Source organism: Rhinopithecus bieti, unplaced genomic scaffold (genome assembly GCF_001698545.2).
Source record: "Rhinopithecus bieti isolate Rb0 unplaced genomic scaffold, ASM169854v2 scaffold_7683, whole genome shotgun sequence".
Taxonomy (NCBI): domain Eukaryota; kingdom Metazoa; phylum Chordata; class Mammalia; order Primates; family Cercopithecidae; genus Rhinopithecus; species Rhinopithecus bieti.
Window position 1 is genome coordinate 142216 of NW_016805834.1, and position 20643 is coordinate 162858.

General features: G+C 34.7%; 1 protein-coding gene across 4 annotated transcripts in view; it reads right to left on the bottom strand.

The window, feature by feature from the left end:
• Positions 1 to 20643, bottom strand: part of POT1 (protection of telomeres 1) — a 119866-nt gene that overhangs the window by 63878 nt on the left and 35345 nt on the right. For all 4 annotated transcript variants that reach the window (XR_001885953.1, XR_001885951.1, XR_001885952.1 and 1 more), the window contains exon 6: positions 18662 to 18776. Coding sequence is in view for 1 of the 4 variants with exons in the window: in XM_017873817.1 (XP_017729306.1) it covers positions 18662 to 18776 (115 nt within the window). In the remaining 3 variants the exon portion in view is untranslated. The remainder of the gene's footprint in view (positions 1 to 18661; positions 18777 to 20643) is intronic.

The following is a 20643-nucleotide window of genomic DNA, read 5'->3' on the forward strand; positions in this document are numbered from 1 at the left end:
AAAAAAAAAACCACAATGTACTTTGCATAAAACACAAGTACTCTGAATGTTTGAAGTTTCTTAAAATTTCATGACAAATACAAAGGCAAAGAGATCACTAGTCTGACAAAATCCAATTCAGATTTTAAGCTGCAGTAATTCTGTATTACTCCTCTCACTTAATGCTCCAAATTGATCTACTTTTGTAAATTGTGAATACAAAACTGATACAAGAAAAAAACTGAATTTAGGCATAAAAAATAGTAAATAGTTTAATTTAATGTTAACGTTAGCTTAACTTAATGTTTAATTTACATAGTTTAATGTTAGCAAAAATGAACTGACAAAGCTCAGCTCCTGTAACACGTAATACTGAAGAATGTAATAACTACAAAAAACTATTGAGATTTTTGTAGAAATTTAGGTTTAATCTAAATTTTAAAATACTGAAAATTGTTTCACATTTTGATTTTTCTATGAAAATGTCAACCTTCCAAAAGACCAGCTAACAGACTGCAAAAGACTCTACGTAACACTTTGATAAACATTATTGCAGACTCACTATCGAGATCTTTACAAGGCCACCTCTTGCTTTTGCAGAATCTTTGTGCAAGTTAGAAAAAGACTCTCCTTTCTCAAATAAAAGTACTGCAAAAACCTAAACAATTTTACAGAGGACCTTGACTGAGTCCAAAAGAGCAGCAGCCTTAGCTACACATACACACAATTACTGAATTGTAGGCTCAGATACACTTACAGTAGCAATACTTTCAAAATATCATCTACTTGCTACAATGCAAGCTCTCTGGAATGACATAACTACACGTTAGCATGATCTTAGGATCTCCTAAGGTTATCTATAAAATAATGAGCAGTTGCAAAATAAAATACTGTTTCAATATACAGTCATGTATTGCTTAATAATGGGGATATGTTCTGAGAGATGTGTAGTTAGGCGATTTCATTGTTGTGCGATCACAGAGTGTACTTATACAAGCCCAGATGATGTTTATCTTTAAATTTATATATTTTTTTCATATGAAAAAACACAATGTCCCAGCATCGCTACTAAACATCCATCATTTCCCCTAACTGATCTGTTATGCCAATATCCAGTGCCATGTATCAGGTTTCTATATATGCTCCATTAGAATCTTATGAGACCGCTGTCATATATGCAGTCCATTGTTGATCAAAATGTTATGTGGCACATGATTGTACTTTATGTTTAATTTAAATATGTACATATTTGTAAAAGGAAACAAAATTCAGGTTAAGGAAACAAGTGGCATTTAAAAAATCCATTCAATAATCTCTCAAGAACAATAAGAAAAAAAACAGCAAGCTAAAAGAAATGTTAAATAGCTTTCAGGTTCCCTCAATTAGCATTAGATTCACGGCATGAAGGGAACCACACTACTTGTTTTAACAAATAGTAACAATGCACACTGCTAAAACATGTCTTATCTAACTGCTCCAAGGAAGTGTTTTACCAAACACATACAAAAATGTCCTTCAATAATGACTTCACAAAGTAATACAAATATTTTCCCCATGCCTTATTTTTCACTCTTTCCCAAATGAAGGTACAAAGCTAAAGGTAATTTAAAAGTCTATCTTCTTGTTAGTCAACATTACCAGAGAGAGGGGAAAGAGTAGAAAATCCTTTAATAAATCAGCATTCGTACTTTAAATAAACAGTACACAGTCCCTATAATGTATATCTTTAAACCATTGATAAAGTATTGACTTTAATGCTTTAGTAACACTTCATATTTAAACTGTGGACAAAGTATTTAACTAGTTTAACACTTTGGTAATACTTCACATAGCTTGATATAAATCTGGAAAAGATAACAAATCATAAATTAAGTTCTCTATTTTGCAATCTTGAGTAATTCACCTAATTTACTCAGTATGATTAAGTGTGAATTGCCTTGGAGTTTTATTCTAAGGGAGAGCTGGTAGTTCATCTAAACAAGGTTTTAATCAAAGAAGCATGCATGCATAAATTATACAATCCACAAAAGTTCCTTCATGAAAGTTGCTTCATCTCCTTTTATCTACTAAAACACTGCTGTTTTAAACCAATCAGTATTTAAGCAACACTATTCCACTGGTAGAAAAGGATATCATTAAAACATTCAAGTAATACCTATGAAGGCAAATCACTGAATTGAGCTACATTATGTGCTGTCATCTCACTTCTTTTACAAGGAAACTTACTGTACAATACAAAAATAAGAGCGCTCTCTTTATTTCTCTGGTGTGAGCTTACATAATTTCCCCTTGTGCTTTTATTCTATTGCAAGAGCATGACAGCATGGAAGATGAAAAAAAGAAGAAAGAATGTATGTTATGATATAATAAATATTATGATATATACAGTGACACAGATTAGATAGATGTTAGACATTGCAAGCATTCATAAACGTTATTCTGGTGGAGTTTTACTTCTATGTTTTACACTACACATAAGACTAGGGAAAAAGTCTTTTAACTGAATGAATAAAAGACTATACCACAAGTTTTAATAATTAAAAAAAGTACTAAATTTTATGATTTGTTAAAACAATTCAAATTGTAAACTAATGAAGACAGGGATAATTCTCTAAATTAGTATGCTAATAATTAGAGGAAAAGTCATGAAAGACAAAAAGCTAGTGGTAGTCTCATAAAAGTCAGATGGAAGCCTGAAGCTTCATCAAAAAAGTCATTCCTGCAAATGAGAAAGAGCAAAAAAATAAATACAAAGATAGGGAGAGGAAAGTGTCTTTTCTTTATCTCCATTCTTTAGATGAAAATTGATAGAACAGCTGGAAAATAGTATGAGTTAGCTGAAGAGGAGAGGCTTGTCTCAACTACCAAAATCTTTGAAGAGGTAAGTAATGACCCACCATGACCTGAATGAGTCCATTTCTGAAAGGCAGTTAAGCACCTGGGAAGAGTCTCCCCTCACTCACCTAGACATACCATAATACTTTTTTTTTGGCTCCTGAGAAATGGAAAACTCATTGTCTGTCTGATCCACCAACTCCATTCATTATAATAGATAAGTCATCATTCAATTTGAAAATATATATTCAAAAAGCACGGTATCCTTCACAAATGAAGAATCTATCTTACATAGCCAAAAAATGGAAAAGTAGAGTTTTACCAACTGGGGAAAGACTGAAAAAAAGTTTATATAATAGTTATAATTATATTGTAATTATTATTCATTAATCTGTCTTCACAAAATTTAATCCCTTGTCAGAAACAATGACATATACAAGTTTGAATTTCCCATGTCATATTATCTGGCATACAGAAAATAAATAATCAGTTTGTTGAACAAACAAATGAGTGAACCAAAATATAAAACTACATATTTATTTATTTTATGTGCCATACATTAAATGAAGAGGACAACCCTATGGTTTTAATATTATCTAAATATTCAGGTAAGTGAATATGAACATATCACAGGTCATGAGCTCACAACATGGAGTTCAAAGTGGGAGAAGCATGAACCATAGATATATGCATAAGTCTGTATACGTGTATGGGTTGTATATTTTTCTAGGATAGGTTCTGTAACTTTTCATCACACGTGTATGACTGCAAAAGGCTTTTTTGTTTTAAAACGCCAAAGGTGCATTTTCAATTTAAAACAATTTAAAAATATATTAAATAATTATCACATATAATTTTACATCATACTAGATTATTTTATCTCTCTTTGATAAATCAGAAGGCTCCTGGGTCTTCTGAAGTAACAATGAGTCACTAATTACTAAGTAATTAATACATTAACATCAATATGTATATCAATAATACATAGTTGATATTTTCAACTATATCAGTTCCAGATATGTGGAAGTACATTGCTATACTTTAAAAAATTAAAAGGCAAAATATATATTCATTTAATATGCAACCAATATTGCTAATACAAAACCAAAATATTAAAACAATTATGGTACATGACACTATGTGTAAATGACATGTCCTTCTCAGATGTGAAAATAATCAATATTACATAACAAAAAACAGCATTCTAGAGTTAGCTGGGATGTTTTTATAGAATAGGAAAAGAAAAAAATGTTAGGGCTCTATATCCTAGCATCCTATCCCAAAAACTAAAAGCAAGCAAAACTGACAGAGGCTCTCAGAATCCAATGTTTCGGATGCTACTCTGAGAAATTTGATTATACTGCTCAGTAAGTAGCTAAAACAGAAGGTGTCCTTGTAAGACAGTGAACAGGAAGAGAGAAAGATCTGCTTCTAGAAACACTGTAACATCCAAGACTGCTAATCAAACTACTTTTCTAAAATGAGTTTTAATGGGAGGTAGGGTAAGAAAAACAATAAATAATTTTGGAACACAGACTATTCCTGAGGTAAGGTAGTGAGCCCACAGGTGATGTACCGCATTATGTGGCACAAAAAGGCTGAGAGATCTCTAGCGAATAAAAGAAAGAAGGGACTCAAAATCTGAGGAAAGAACAAAAAGGAGGAGAGGCGAACAATAAATATTTTGTCTCTCCCTTCCTCTAAATTCAAATATTAGGAAATTAAGCACAAACAAGTTTCCTTCTATTTTTCCTATTTGCTCACATTGTGAGTAGGAATTATGGTATATTGATCAAGCAAGGATGAGCCATATACTATTAACAAGCCTGGAAATGTTTTATGGTCTGAATAAATTTATTTTATTTTGTAAGAGTAGATAATAAAAACGGAGTAAATGTGTCTCAAGTTTAAAAAAGTTAGCTATTTCTAAAAATCTGAAACACAGCTAAAATTAAATTCCCTTACATGTGTTATCTAAGAAAATATGATTAATGGTATGTGTCCATGGCAAAAACTGCGTACCTAATACGATCTAGCTAGCTCCCAAAGCAAAAGAATATGTAAGGCTTTTAGAGAAAATTATTGCTATAAAATCTCTAGTCTTAAAGAAGGCAGTGACTTTGTTTTCCTATATGAAAGAAGCATATTATGTACCACTGATGAGTCATTATCAAAATCAATTTTGGGCTTGGTGTGGCGTCTCACACCTGTAATCCCAGCACTTTGGGAGGATGAGGCAGAAAGATTGCTTGAGGCCAGGAATTTTAGGCCAGCCTGGACAACAATGCGAGACCTCCATCTCTACAAAAAAAAAAAAAAAAAAAGTTTTTTAATTAGTTGGGCACGGTGGCATATGCTGCTAGTTCCAGCTACTAGGGAGGCTGAAGTGGGAGGATTGGTTGAGCCCAGGAGTTGAGACTGAGGTGAGCTATGATCTTGGCAGTGCACTGCAGCCTAGTCAACAGAGCAAGACCCTGTCTTAAAAAACAAAATAATATAAAATAAATTTTGATGATAAAAGGGCATTTCAATATATGTTGATTATGTAATACTTGAGGAATTCTTTCTCAGTTTTCATCATTAATCTTATCAAAACTGAATAGGAATGTTAGTATCTATAGCATTATATGTTCTTTTAACAACAGGACTGATAAAACTCTATGTAAAAATAAAAACTTTACTCCAAGAGTGAATATAAAGCTTAGGAATAGAAGCATTTCTACCAGAATAAGATTTCTACCAGAAATAAGACAGCATGCTACAAGTCATATGTAATCTTTATTCAGGATAAGAGCAAAGTTTTCAAGAAAAATTTCTGTCAAGGAGTAACGATGCCAAATTGCTAATTGCTTCTATCGCACTGAATTTAACATTTATAAGATGAATTTTAATGAAAAATTCTAGCTAATGATATATAACAGAATACATTTTTTCCATCTACCTAAATTTGAATTGCATAAAGGTAATTTTCCACCACATAACTAGTTATGCACATCTGGATGTTAGTTAGATTGTAGCCCTGTATTTGTGAAAAAATACTGCTTTAGGTAATATCTTAAAAGGCACAGCTGTGGACTGTTCCTATACATCTATTCTCGTACTTCTCTGTGGTAATACTAATGAAGGTGATCCTTTCTTGAACACAATTATCAGTGCTATTGTCTAACATAACTGTAACTAAAGTTATTAGAGAGAGAGTTTTAAAACTTTATTGTCTGGCTAGCAGTCAAGACATCTTGCTATGTCTTAAGATTGATTTAAAAGCTTCAATGACTAGGTTCAGATAAAATTGATGACATTCATTTTAATTTAGTATCTTAGAAGAAACAAACATATTATCTCTGTAATAACAGATGGCTCATTACTGGCCATGAATTTTTTTACTAAGGGACTGCAGTGATTGAAGTAAAGATATCTGATAGAGATGTAAGATACATATGCAAATATAATACATATTCTTGTTCCCCATGGCTTTCATTTTATATGCAAGATTTAATAACATCATGACAATACATGATTCTTGTAATAACAACTGAAAATTAATGTTGTCATCAATGTTTTAAGACAGCTATCATTTTAGTCTATATTATCATATTTTAAGTTGTTTTTAAAAAGATGTATTTGCAGATCAATTTGTTAAAAAAACTTTTTAAATTATACCTTCTATCAAGTTAGATAGACATTATTAGCAACAATGTAGCTTATTCCTAAGTTTGGTGGGCCAATTAACTTCAATCAGGTAAAACTTCAAATTCAAAGAGGATCATAGCGATTACATCTTTACGGCTAACTCCCAGAAAGGGCAGCACACGTAGGATTTGAAGAAAATTGATGGGGAGAGGAAACTACTAAGGGAAAAGTATGTGAGTTTATGTTGAACAGTATGATGGGGTTGGGAAACGAAGACTTTGGGAATAAACTGAAATGAGAATATTTGAGAAATATGTATTTAAGCACAAAATTCTCTACTTTCACCTTTAATGCTTCCCCTTTTCCTCTAAAACAACAGCATATTAAAATAGATTTTCCACAAAATATTCTTTACAGTCTTCAGGCTTATTATGAGGTCTATTTAAAACTTATCTTTGTATTTAATAGTCTTCACGTTCATTTACACACAGACTAGTTTTTTTTCATATTATACATTAATAAAACATGCTGACCACAAGAAAAAGATTTTCCCCCATTCACCTGACCAAAGAGTAGATTCCTAGTTTATTTCTCAACAATAAAATCTGTATATATGTATCTTTATTAAAAAAATGGTTTTCTAATATGAAGTCAATGAGAACATCTTTGTGTTTTCAACATGCAACTCCTGGCATGCAGCAGATAAAGTCAACATTTTGTTAACATCCATGTTTCACTATTTACCATCTCTGAAATATGGCTATATCTTAATATTGACAGTTAAGCATAGTTTAATTAGCAGCATTTTCCCTTCTTAATGATATATAAAATGACAAAGCCTTTTACAGATAATGGTGTTTTAGAATAGATGAAATACAATAATCAATGTTAAATTTAGTAAAACTAAATTAAACAGAGGTGAAGTGTGTGTTTCTGTTCATTTTATTACCTCATGATAAACTGAAATTCATGGCTTTTGATGTTTTCATTTACATGTTAAAACCTTACATTATCATAAAGCAATTAATAGGTTATATATTTTTACTTTACTTGTAAAACTAACCAAATATATACACATCTATGTATCAGTTCATATATATGTATATATTTTACATAAAATCATGGCCAGGGCCAATGCCAGGAAACCTTTCCCCTATATCTTATTCTAGAACATTCAGTTTCAGGTCATACTCTTAAGTCTTTAATCCACGTTGAGTTGAATTTTTTGTGTATGATCTAAGGATCCAATTTCATTCTTTGCATGTGGATATACAGTTTCCCCAACCTCATTTTGTGAAGAGACTGCACTTTCCCCATTATATATTCGTGCACCCTTGTCGAAAATCAGTTGACCATAATAAATGTGTGGACTTTTTTCTAGGCTCTCCATTCAATTCCATTTATCAGTATGTCTGGCTTCATGGCAGTACCATATTGTCTCAATACTTTTACTTTTTAACATACTTTGAAATCAGAAAGAGAGAAGCCTCCAGGTTTGATCTTTCTCAGGATTTTTTTGGCTATTCAGGGTCCTCTGTGTTTCCATATGAATTTTAAGATTGATTTTTATTTTTCTATAAAAAATGCTACTTGGATTTTGATAGGGAATACATTGAATCTCAGATGACTGAGTAGTATGGCCATGTTAATAAAGGTATACCTCGTGTAATTGTACTTAACTTTATTGTACTTTGTAATACTGCAATTTTACAAATTAAAGGTTTGTGGCAACTCTGCATTGAGCAAGTCTATTGTCACCATTTTTGCAACAGTATGTGCATCTATGTTACATTTTGGTAATTCTCACAATACTTCAAACTTTCCCATTTTCATTGTATCTGTTATGGTGAACTGTGATCAGTGATCTTTGGCATTACTACTGTAATTGTTTTGGGGTACCACAAATCACACCCATATAATACAGTGTACTTAACCAATAAACATGTGTATTCTAACTCCCCCATCAATCTGTCATTCCCCTCTCTCCCTCTCCTGAGGCCTCCTTATTCTCTGAAACACAACAATATTGAAATTAGATGATGTGATAACCCTATAATGGCCTATAAGTGTTCAAGTGAGTGTCACATGTCTCTCATTTTAAATCAGAAGTTACAAATGATGAAGCTTAGGAAGGCATATATCCAAAGCTGAGATACACTGAAAGCTAGCACTCTTGTGCCCAGTTAGCGAAGTTGTGAATACAAAGAAAAAGTTTCTGAAGGAAATTAAAGGTGTTACTTTAGTGAACACATGAATGAGAAGAAAGTCAAAGAGCCTTATAGCTGATACAGAGAAAATTTTAGTTGTCTGCATAGATGATCAAACCAGTACAACATTCCCTTAAGCCAAAGCCTAAAGTAGAATGAGGTCCTAACTCTCTTCAGTTTTTTAAAGGGCAACAGAGGTGGGGAGGCTAGAGAAGATATATCTGAAGCTATCACATTGGTTCATGGCATTTCAGAAAAGAAGACATCTTCATAACATAAAGTACAAGGTGAAGCAGCAAGTAGCAAGTGCTGATGAAGAAGCTGGAGCAAGTTATCCAGAAGACCTAACTAAGATCATCAACGAAGGTGGCTACACAAACCAATACATTTTCAATGTAAACAAAACAGTCTTCTCTTGGAACAAGGTACCATCTAGGACCTTCACAGCTATAGAGAAGTCATTGTGCCCACCTTCAAAGCTTCAAAAAACAGGTTCACTCTCTTGTGAGGGTCTGATGCAGTTGGTGACTTTTAGCTGAAGCCAATATTCACTTATTCTCAAAATCCTAGGGCCTTTGAAAATTAGGCAAAACCAACTCTGCCTGTGCTCTTTAATGAAACAACAAAGCCTGGATGGCATTGCTTACAGCATGGCTTTCTGAATATTTTAAGCCCAATGTTGAGACGTACTGCTCAGCAAAAAAGATTATTTTCAAAATATGACTGCTCATTGACAGTGCACCTAGTCACACCAGAGCTCTGATGGAGATGTTCAAGATTAATGTTATTTTCATGCCTGCTAATACAATATCCATTATGCAGCCCACAAATCAAGGAATAATTTTTACTTTTAAGTGTCATTATTTAAAAGAAATACCTGTCATAAGGCTATACCCACCATAGATAAGAGATCCTTCTGATGGACTGGGGCAAAGTAAAATAAAAACCTGGAAAATATTTATTCTAGATGACATCAAGAACATTCATGATTCATGTGAGGTCAAAATCCAACATCAACAGGGGTTTGGAAAAAGTTAATTCCAACCCTTACAGATGACTTTGATGGGTTCAAGACTTTGGTGGAGTTAAGTCACTGCAGATGTGGTGGAAACAGTAAGAAAACTAGAAGGAGAAATGGAGCCTGAAAGTGTGACTGAATTGCTGCAATCTAATAATAAAACTTAAACAGATGAAGAGTTGCTTCTTATGGATGAGGGAAGAAAGTAGTTTCTTAAGAAGTAATCTATTTCTGGTAAAGATGTTATGAATATTTTTGAAATGACAACAAAAGATTTAGAATATTCCATAAACTTAGTTGAAGAGAACTCTCAGGGTTGAAGAGAACTGACTGAAATTTTGAAAGAAGTTCTACTGTGAATAAAATGCTATCAAACAGCATCTCATGTTACAAGGAAATCTTTTATAAAAGGAAGAGTCAATTGATATGAGAAACTTCAGTACTGTCTTATTTTAATAAACTGTTACAGCCACACCAGTCTTCAGAAAACACCATCCTGACCAATCAGTCTATCATCTCCACCAGCAAAACAATGATAACTCACTGAAGGCTCAACTTATCCTTAGCATTTTTTAGCAATACTGTATTTTTCATCAAGGTGCATACATTTTTTAATGTAAAGTAGTAAAACCACTACAAAAAACAGCATGGAGCCTCCTTAAAGAACTAAAACTAGAACTACCATTCAATCCAGTAATCTTACTACTGGATATTTACTCAAAGGAAAAGAAGTCATTATATGAAGACACATGCACATGCATGTTTATAGCAGCACAGTTCACAACTGCAAAAACATGGAACCAACCTAAGTGCCCATCAATCAACAAGTGGATAAAGAAAATGTAGTATATATACACCATGGGATACTACTCAGCCATAAAAAGGAATGAAATAATATCTTTTGCAGCAACTTGGATGGAGCCAGAAGACATTATTCTAAGTGAAGTAACTCAAGATTGGAAAAACAAAATATCATATGTCCTCAATTGTAAGTGAAAGCTATGCTATGAGGATACAAAGAGATAAGAAAGGTATGATGGACTTTGGGGACTCAGTGTGGGGGCAAAGTTGGGAGGAGGGTGAGGGACAAAAGGCTGTATATTTGGTACAGCATACACTACTTGGTTGACAAGTGTACTGAAATCTTTGAGGTGGAGCTAAAGCATATTAACAGGAAAGTTTATAGCACTAACTGCCTTCATCAAGAAGTTAGAAAATGCAACATCCCTTCATGATAAAAATCCTCAACAGACTAAGCATCAGAGGAATACACTTACAAATACAATAGCAAGAACCATCTATGATAAACCCACAGGCAGCGTTATGCTGAACAACCAAAAGCTGGAAGTATTCTTCTTGAGAACAGAACAAGACAAGGATGCCTACTTTCATTACTCCTATTCAACATAGTATTGAACTCCTAGCCAGACCAATCAGGCAAGAGAAAGAAAAAAAAATGGCATCCAAATAGGAAGAGAGGAAGTCAAACTATCTTTTTGCAGACGATATGATCCTATAGCTAGAAAACCCCACAGTCTTTGCCCAAAGGCTCTCAGAACTTACAAACAACTTTAATAAAGTTTCAGGTTATCAAGTCAATGTACAAAAATAAGTAACATTTCTATACACCAATAATGTCCAAGTTGACAGCCATATCAAGAATACAACTATATTAACAATAGCCACAAAATATATAAAATACCTAGGAATAAAGCTAAGCACGGGGATGAAAGATGTCTACAATGGAAATTACAAAACACTACTGAAAGAAATTACAGATGACACAAACAAATGGAAAAAATATTTCATACTCATGGATAAGAAGAATCAATATTGTTAAAATACTGCCCAAAACAATTTACAGATTGAACACTATTCCTATCAAACTACCAATGTCATTCTTCACACATCTAGAAAAAAAAATTCTGAAATTCATATGGAATCAAGAAAGAGCCCAAATAGCCAAAGCAACCTGAAGCAACAAGAACAAAGCTGGAAGCATCACAGTAGCTGACTTCAAACTATACTAGAAAGCTGCAACAACCAAAACAGCCTGGTACTGGTGGTACAGAAACAGACACATAGACAGGTGGAACAGAATAGAAAACTCAGAAAGAAAGCCATACACCTAAAACTGATACAGTTTTGATATCTGTTCCTGACCAAATCTCATGTTGAATTATAATCCCCAGTGCTGGAGGTGGGGCATGGTGGGACATGTTTTGATCATGGGGTCTAACACAACAACCATCAGATCTTCAATAAAGTTGTCAAACGCAGTGGGAAAAGGACTCCCTATTAAATAAAGTGTGCTGGGACAACCGACTAGCCATGTGCAGAAGAATGAAACTGGAGCCCTACCTTTCACCATATACAAACATTAACTCAAGATGGATTAAGGATTTAAATATAAGACCTAAAATTGTAAAAATCCTAGAAGAAAACCTAGGAAATACCCTTCTCAACATTGGCCTTGGCAAATAATTTTTGGCTACGTCCCCAAAAGCAATTGTAACAAAACAAAATTGACAAATGAGAACAAACTAAACTAATGAGCTGCATGCAAAAGATACTATCAACAGAGTAACTATACAGCCTACAGAATGTGAGAAAATATTTAGAAACTGTGCATCTGACAAATGTCTGCTATCCAGAATCTATAAGGGAGTTAAATCAACAAGCAAAAGGCAAATAACATTAAAAAGTGGGCAAAGCACATGAACAGACACTTCTCAAAAGAAGACAAACATGAAAAAATGTTCATCATCACTATCATCAGAGAAATTCAGAAGGAAACCACAACGAGACACCATCTCATATCAGTCAGAATGGCTGTAAAAAGTAAAAAAATAACACATGCTGGTGAGGGAGGCTATGGAGCAAAGGAAATGCTTAGATACACTGTTAGGAGTTTGAAAATTTCTCAAAGAACTTAAAACAGAGCTACCATTAGACTCAGTAATTTCATTACTGGGTATATACTCAAAGGAAAATACATTGTTCTATCAAAAAAAAACCCACATTCATATTTCATCACAGCACTATTGACAATAGCAAAGACATGGAATCAACCCAGGCGCCATCAATGGTGGGTTAAAGAATATGATGTACATACACACCATCTAACACCACACAGTCATAAAAAGGAATAAAATCATGTCCTTTGCAACAGCAGGGGTGCAGATGGAAGCTATTATCTTAGGAGAATTAACACAGAAACAGAAAGCCAAGTAACTCATGCGCTCACTTACAAGTAGGAACTAAACCTTGAGTACTCATAGACATAAAGATGGGAACAACAGACATGGGACTATTAGAGCATACGGAAAGCACTCAGATTCATAAAACAAGTTCTTCTTAATTTTAATTAATTTCAAAGTTTCTGTTTTCTGCCTTAATTTCGTTGTTCACCTGAGTTATGCAGGATTAAGTTTTAAATTCCCATGTTTTGTGTACTTTTGCGAGCTCTCCTTGATATTGATTTCTACTTTTATTGCACTATGTCCAAGAGTGTGCTTGGTATGATTGACTTTTCTGAATTTATCATTTATCCAGACTTACTTCATAACCAAGCATGCAGCTGATCTTATAATATATTCCAAGTGCAGATAGAAAGAATGTGTATTCTGTGGTTGTTGGGTGGAGTATTTTATAGATGTCCACTAGGTCCAAACCATCTAGTGTCGAGTTTACTTCCAGAATTTGTTAGTTTTCTGCCTAGATATCTAACACTGTCAGTAGGGTGCTGAAGTCTCTCTCCCATTGTCATTGTGTTGCTGTCTATGTCTTTTCTTAGGTAAAGAAGAACTTGTTTTATGAATCCGAGTGATCCAATGTTGGGTGCATATACATTAGGATAGCTACATCTTCTTAAATTGAACACTTTTATAATTTTGTAGTGCCCATCTTTGTCCCTCTAAATTGTTGCTGGTTTAAAGTCTGTTATATCTGACATAAGAGACTCCTGCCTTTCTGTTCGTTTGTTTCTGTTGCATGGCACATATTTATCCCATCTTTTTCACTGAACCTGTGGGTGATGTTACATGTGAGATGGGTCTCCTGAGGGCAGGAGACAGTTCGATGTGTTTTTATCCAGCTTGCCCCTCAATGCCTTTTAAGTGGGGGCATTCAGACTGTTTAAATTCAAGATTAGTACTAATACATGAGATTTTGAATCTGTCATCATGCTGTTAGACGGCTGTTTTGTAGACTTCAGTGTGTATTATAGTGTCTCTGTGCTATGTGCTTCAGTGTGTTTTTATGATAGCAGGTGTACTTTTGTTTCCATGTTTAGCACTCTCTTAAGGATCTCTGGTAAGGCTGGTCTGGCTGTAACAAATTCCCATTTGCTTGTCTGATAGAGGAATTTCATTTCTCCTTCACTTATGAAGCTTAATTTAGTGGAATACGAAATTCTTAACTGAAATTTCTTTTAAGGATGCCGAAAATAGACCCCAAACCTCTTCCGGCCTCTAAGGTTTCTGCTCAGAGTTCCCCTCCCATCTTGATGGGATTCTCTTTGTACATGACCTGACCCTTCTTTCTAACTGCCTGTAAGATTTTTTTCTTTCACATTGACCTTGGGGATGGTTCTCTTACATAGTATCACACAGGGTTGTTCTGTATTTCTTGATTTTCATGTCAGCTTCTTTAGTGAGATTGGGAAATTTTCAGACTATATCCTCAAATATGTTTTCCAAGTTGTTTACTGTCTCTCCTTCTCTCTCAGGAATGCCAGTAAGTTGTAGGTTTGGTCTCTTCAAATACACATCTATTTCTCAGAGGCTTTATTCACTTAAAAAAAAAAAAATCCTGTTTTATTTATTTTGCCTGACTGAGTTGTTTGGAAGAACTGGTCTTTGAGATCTGAGATTCTTTCCATATCTTGGTCTAATATACTGTCAATGCTTCTGACTATATCACGAAATTCTTGTAAATGTTTCAATGTCAGGGAAGTTCAGTTTGGTTCTTTCTTAAAATTACTGTTTCGTCTTTCAGGTCTTGTATCATTATACTGAATCCCTTAGATTTCTTGGGTTGGGTTTCAACTTTCTTTGAGTCTTGATGAGCTTCCTCGCCATCCAGATTTTGAATTTTATGCCTGTCATTTCAGCCATTTCAATCTGGCTACGAAATATTGCTGGGGAGCTAGTAGGCTCCCTGGAGGTATGAAGACACTCTGGCTTTTTGATTGTCAGAGTTCTTGCACTGGTTCTTAACTGAGAGAGCTTGTGTTTCTGTAACTGTGGCTTAAGTTGAGTATATCCAACTGGCTTCGTTTCTGGGTTATTTTAGAGGACCAAGACTCTGTATAGGATCTTTATTTGATTCTTGTCCTGGATTTCATAGGCAACATATGCTGGAAAAATATTTCTGGTCTTGCAATTTGGGATGGAACCCAATATATGGTGCTTAAAAGTAATGGCATACAGCCTCTTATTCAGCTATGCTGCCTTTGTATTTCAGTGAGTTCACAGCACTGGTCTATGTTGGAAAGGAAGAGGGATGACCCCTTCACCAAGTCTGCTCTTGGGCCTGAGGGGAGCCCCCACCAGTCCTGGGCCTGAAGAGAGCCCCCACCAATCACTAGCACTGTGCCCATGTCTCCTTTGTTAGGTATTCTGGGTCATGGGTCTTTCTTCCTTGGGCATAGGGCACAGCTGGGAGACAGGCCACTCCCTTCCCAGACCACCTGTGTTGGAAGGGATCCTCCACTTCTGCACTGGCCCCATGAACTCATTACCTTTCTCAGTGTTTTGAGAGTGAGGGCTCCTCCCTCACTCACATACCAGCTACAGATATCAGGTTAGCACTGCCAAGCTGCACGCTGCAGCCCTGGGGCATTGGGACTAGCCTGCAGCTCCATCCTCTGGCCCTTCAGGATCAGGTACCATCTGTGCTGGGGGATCCAAAGTGCTCCCAGACCACCAGTAAAGTATTCAGGCTGGGTCACCAGCAAATCATCCAGGCTGTGTAATGGGGGCTGTGCTGCATACATGATCCTGCAGGAGCAGCCAGGCAGGGACTTTGGGAAGGGCTGGCAGACCTAAAGAATAGACATGCTCCCATCCCATGGGGAGGTCAACCCTGCTCTCTCTTGGCCCAGCAGTCAGCTTGTGTTAGAGCTACTTGGAAAAAGATGAAGAGCCTTTGGGCATGGACACCAATGGTGACATTCTACTGTAGCTGTCCTATATGCAAAAGTTCCTGAGCTACCTATACACAGGCTGTAGCTCTAACTCTGCCTACTTTCTGGGTAGATTCCCCTGCCCTCTGAGTTCAAATGTCCATGGGGATGGTGAGATTTCTTGTAGCTAGGATTCCAGAGGTCAATGGCAAGAGTGAGCTGTCCTGCCATCCCTTCACTCTCCCCTTTTCTAAGAGCTGTTCAAAGCCGGAAACTAGCCCTGGCACATGGCAACCACGCACAGAATTCCCAGCTTCCTTCCTCTTCAGTCTTGGTGTCTGCATTGCCTCTCTATGCAATAAGAGAAACTCTCGCTTTCTCTTCAAAGATCTGGTTTACTGAATATTTTGGTTTCCGTCGGCAGGAAGACAACTTCCTAGCTACCTCTAATTAGCCATCTTGTCTAATCATGTGATTTTTATCCTGCATTTCTTAAAGTATCACACTGACTGGCTTTCTATGTTGAAATATCCTTGCAACACAGTGATATATTTAACTTGGTCATGGTGTATGATCCTTTTAATGTGCTGTTAAATGTGGTTACCTAGTATATTACTGAGGATTTCTGCATCTATTTTTGTAGTCTTTGGTTTTTTTATTATGGTAAAGTCAGTCTTATAACATGGGTTTGGAAGTATTTCACCCTCTTCAATTTTTCTGGAAGAGTTTTAAAAGGATTGGCATTAATTCTTCTTTAAATGTTTGGTAGGATTCCTTAGTAAAGCTATCTGGTCCTCAACTTTTCTCTATTTTGGGAGGTGTTTGGATTACTGATTTAATCTCATTACTAGGTACAGGTCTGTTCATTTTTTTTTTTTATTTTTTCATGACTCAACTTTGGCAGATTTTATGTTTCTAGAAAATCATCCATTTCTTCTGGGTTATCCAATTTGTTGGCATATAAATTTTCATAGTAGTCTCTTATGATTTGTATTTCTGTGGCATCAGCTATAAAGTACTCTCATTTCTGATTTAAGTCTTCTCATTTTCTTCTTAGTCTAAGTAAAAGTCTTCCAGTTCTATGTATCTTTTCAAAAAAAATTAACTGAGTTTCACTGATTATTTTCCCTATTGTTATTATTCTCTATTCCATTTACCTCTGTTTTGATCATTATTATTTTCACCGTACTTCTCATTTTGGGTTCAGTTTGTTCTTCTTTTTCCAGTTCCTTGAGGTGTAAACTTGTTTGGGATCTTTCTGCTTCTTAAATGTATATAGTTTTTGCTATAAATCTCCCTGTTAAAACTGCTTTTGCCACACCACATATGTTTGGTATGCTGTATTTTCACTTCCGTCTCAAGATATTTTCTAATTTCCTTTTTGACTTCCTCTTTGGCTCACTGATTGTTCAAGAGTGTACTGTTTAATATCCACACATTTCGATATTTTACAATTTTCCTCCTGCTATTGATTTCTAGTTTGATTTTACTGAAGTCAGAAAAGATACTTGCTATCTTAAATTTATTCACTTGTTCTGTGACCTAACAAGTTATCTATGCTGGAGAATGTTCCATGTGCACTTGAGAAAAATGTATACTCTGCTCTAGCTGGGTAGAATATGCTGTTAGGTTCATTTGGTCTACAGTGTTGTTCAAGTTTTGTTTCCTTACTGATCTCTGTCTGGACCGTCTCCCCCATTACCGGATGTGGTGAAATGAAACCTCCTACTATAACTGTGTTGCTATTTCTCCCTTCACTTCTGAAATGTCTGCTTCATGGATTAAGCGCTCTGATGTTAGCAGCATACATAATTGTTATATTTTCTTGGTGAATTAACCCTTTCATCATTATATGATATCCCAAAACTGCCTGTTGTGACAGTTTTTGACTTAAAGTCTCTTTTGTCTGATGTAAGTATGGCCACTTCTCTTCTTTCGATTACCATTTGCAAGAAATATCTTCCTTCATTCCTTCACTTTGACTTAGCCTATGTGTGTCCTTAAATCTAAAGTGAGTTTTTGTAGAAAGCATATAGTTGTATCTTGTTTTTTTTAATGCACTCAACTACTCTATGATTTTTTTAGTAGGGAGTTTAGTTCATTTATAATAATACTAGTTATTGATTAGAAAGGTCTTACGATTGCCATTTAATTCATTGTTTTCTATATGTCTTGTGACACTTAATTCCCTATTTTCTTCTCTTGCTATCTTCCTTTGTGTTTCATTTTTTTGTAATGACCTGCTTTGATTCCCTTCTCATTTTCTTTTGTGTATCTTTTATAGGTATTTTCTTTGTGGTTACCATGGGGTTTACATAAAATACCTTATATTTATAGCAATCTATTTTAACCTGACAATTTAATTTTAACTGCATACAAAAACTCTACACTTTTACTTCTACTCCCTACACACTTTATGTTACTGATGTCACACTTTTCATCTGTTTATACTATGTATCCATTAACATACTTCTAGAGTTATAGCTCCTTTTATATATTTGCCTTTCAACTTCTATACCAGAATTAAAAGTGATTTATGCATCAATGTTACAGAATTGCAGTATTCTGCATTTGTTTATATATTTACCTTTACCAGTGAATTTTATACGTTCATATGGTTTCACGTTGCTGTTTGGCATCCTTTGCTTCATTCTTTTTCCTTACTGTCTTTAACTAGACTCTAGAATCTAAAGATCATGTTTATTTTACAAATTAAACTAGCCAAAAAATTTGTATCAGTGTTGTTTGGCAATTATAGGTCAGAACTGAGCTTCTATTCTAGGACTTAGGGTACTGATGGAACTGTGTTCCTAAATCAATAATGCATTTCTACTCCATAAAAATTCCACCAGTTTTAATACCTACCAGTTCCTTTGCTTAGATATGGGGGCTTAAAGAACTTCACAACACCGTAGACATTGACAATTGTACCACCCTTAAGTTGATTCAGGGGTGTATATATATAATTTGTTGCTGGAACCTAAAAGAGAAGACAGTGAATACATTTATAGTAAGTATTTACATTGTAGAATCATGTTATAATAATATTAGCAGCAAATCCATATAACTGTATTTTATCCTTTTAAGTGTCTAAAAGAAGCTGTAACCTGAAAAAAAGGCAATGAACACAGCTTAGCTTATCCAACTAGTTTCCCTTAGAACTTTGTTTATAAATGGTACAATTTGCACACTAGCTCATAAAGGCATAACCTATAATCTAATTAAAACATTATAATTCTCCAATACAAAAGGAACAAACAGTATATACATACAATCCCTGACTTATGATGGTTCAACTTATAATCTTCTGACTTTAGAATGGGTCTAGTAGGCTATTTAATGCATTTTGTATTTATAACATTTATGACTTATGATGGGTTTACTGGATGTAACCTCATTGTAAATCAAGCAGCATCTGTAGTGAAATACCAGCAATACATGTCAAAACTGAAGCAATAACAGAAAACAAGAAATACTTTTTAAAAATATGTACATCTTCAATGTAAAAGGTCTAAGAAAAGAGAGTTTTATTAAAGGTAAATGACTAGGCATGATGAGTTATTTTTAGAAGCCCTGAAAAGGTAACTAGAATACTAGTCTTAACAATACAAGTTACATCTCTTGTAAGTTTAGAAAACTTTTTTTTAAGGACACTCTCAAGGAATCTTTAAGTAATTAAATCATCCTAGCTATCTTTAAGTTAGTACATCCCCAGCTTATTTGGTCAAGAAATTGTAGCTGGGGGACAAGAAATCAAATTGTTAACAGAGAGCAAATTCTAAAAAATGCAACTTAAGAGATTTTGGTTCTATTTTTTAACTAATATCACTTCAAAACTTGTGGTAAAATTTCTCTCTTCCCTTTACCCCCATGCTATTATAGAGATTTTCCGCAGGCCTAGATTTTGACTCATAATTCAAGCCAGGTTTTGAGTCATAAATGGTATAAAAAGATTTAAAATGCTAATAATGAAACTGTACCCCAAAGAATTAAAACTAATAATGCCTAAATTCTCGGGCTTACAGAATAGTAGATAAGAAATGAAAACTTACTGAAAAGTTGAAATCAGCAACTAACAAAAATTCTTGAGTTTGCAGAGTATCAGATAAGAAAAGAAACAACTCGCTGAGACACTACTGAAACTCCTACTGATTGTTGAGAGCAAGAACAAACTACCTGAAATCAGTTGAAACCAAGATGGCTGACTGGAATTTGAGAACGAGCTTGCTGACATCACAGTATGAATTTCCATCACATTCATCATACTAACTCCACCGGAATTTGCACGTGCAACCCATGCGTTAATGTGAAGAAATAACTGTGCATGCCCAAGGACTTTCCAAACCTCCCCTTTCGTCCTACTAATGACTTACTAATCCGAGTATCTACTCTCTAAAACTCTTCTAATAAAATTACTGACTTAAAGACAGCACAGGGAGACATATTTGAGCTCAGCTCATGTCTCCTTAGGTGCTGACTGACTTTCAGCTTTTCTTTTCTTAAAAATTCAATTTCACAGTATTGGCTTATAGCACATCAGGTAGCGAGCTCCTTTTGCTCTATAATAATAAGAGAGCAAAAGACTATTTTTTGAAGTAACTGTGAATAAGCTGGGAAAGAAAAGGGAAAGTGGTTTACAAGGATATGTTTGCATATTAACAGTGATACTAAAAAAAGCCTTAAAGGGCTTTAGATAGGTGGCCCCAACATCAAATGAAAAAAAGGACACCTATCACTCTGAGAGTTAAAATTTTTAAACTCAAATTAATTAGTTTTTCCAAGGAGGCTTCTCAGTTTAAACAAAAGAGTAGAATTTGCTAATCTAATCAAACTTCAATATAAAAGCT